The 424-nt window shown below is 40.6% G+C and overlaps 1 protein-coding gene across 1 annotated transcript in view; it reads right to left on the reverse strand.

The window, feature by feature from the left end:
* Positions 1 to 352, reverse strand: part of LOC119586746 (tRNA pseudouridine(38/39) synthase-like) — a 2,324-nt gene extending 1,972 nt beyond the window's left edge. Inside the window, exon 1 of the mRNA XM_037935474.1 lies at positions 194 to 352. Within this exon, the coding sequence (XP_037791402.1) occupies positions 194 to 316 (123 nt within the window). The 5' untranslated portion in view covers positions 317 to 352. The remainder of the gene's footprint in view (positions 1 to 193) is intronic.
* Between the last annotated feature and the right edge of the window lie 72 nt (positions 353 to 424).

Consider the following 424-nt stretch of genomic DNA (forward strand, 5'->3'; position numbering starts at 1 on the left):
AAAAAATCATAAGGAAAATGCCCCCCCTCCCCACCCTCCCCAGTTAATATAAGATTATCCTATCCACAGAACCCCGTTCTTGCCTTGCCATTTCCTATCTCTCCTCGTACCTTCCTCCCATTCTTCTTCCAGCTTCTTGTCTGTCCCTCTCTGCCTGGAAAAAAGAAAACTATTCCATACTCTTTTTCCTTACCTCACGTGTCAGCTCCTGTACTGGAACATTTTTCTGCTTTTTCCGGTTAATGCCTCCATTATCTCTTCTAATTCCTTCAGTGGAAGTTTCTTTCTCCTCTTGGTCCACAAGTTCCATTTCCATTTTCCCTACAGAATATACATTAGCCTCAGTTACACAATGAACTTTGGTATGGTTTCAATTTCACACAGCCATACAAGGTAATATTTGCTTGCAAAATTTTTTTTAAAG

Source organism: Penaeus monodon, chromosome 21, assembly GCF_015228065.2.
Source record: "Penaeus monodon isolate SGIC_2016 chromosome 21, NSTDA_Pmon_1, whole genome shotgun sequence".
In the NCBI taxonomy this organism is placed as follows: Eukaryota; Metazoa; Arthropoda; class Malacostraca; order Decapoda; family Penaeidae; genus Penaeus; species Penaeus monodon.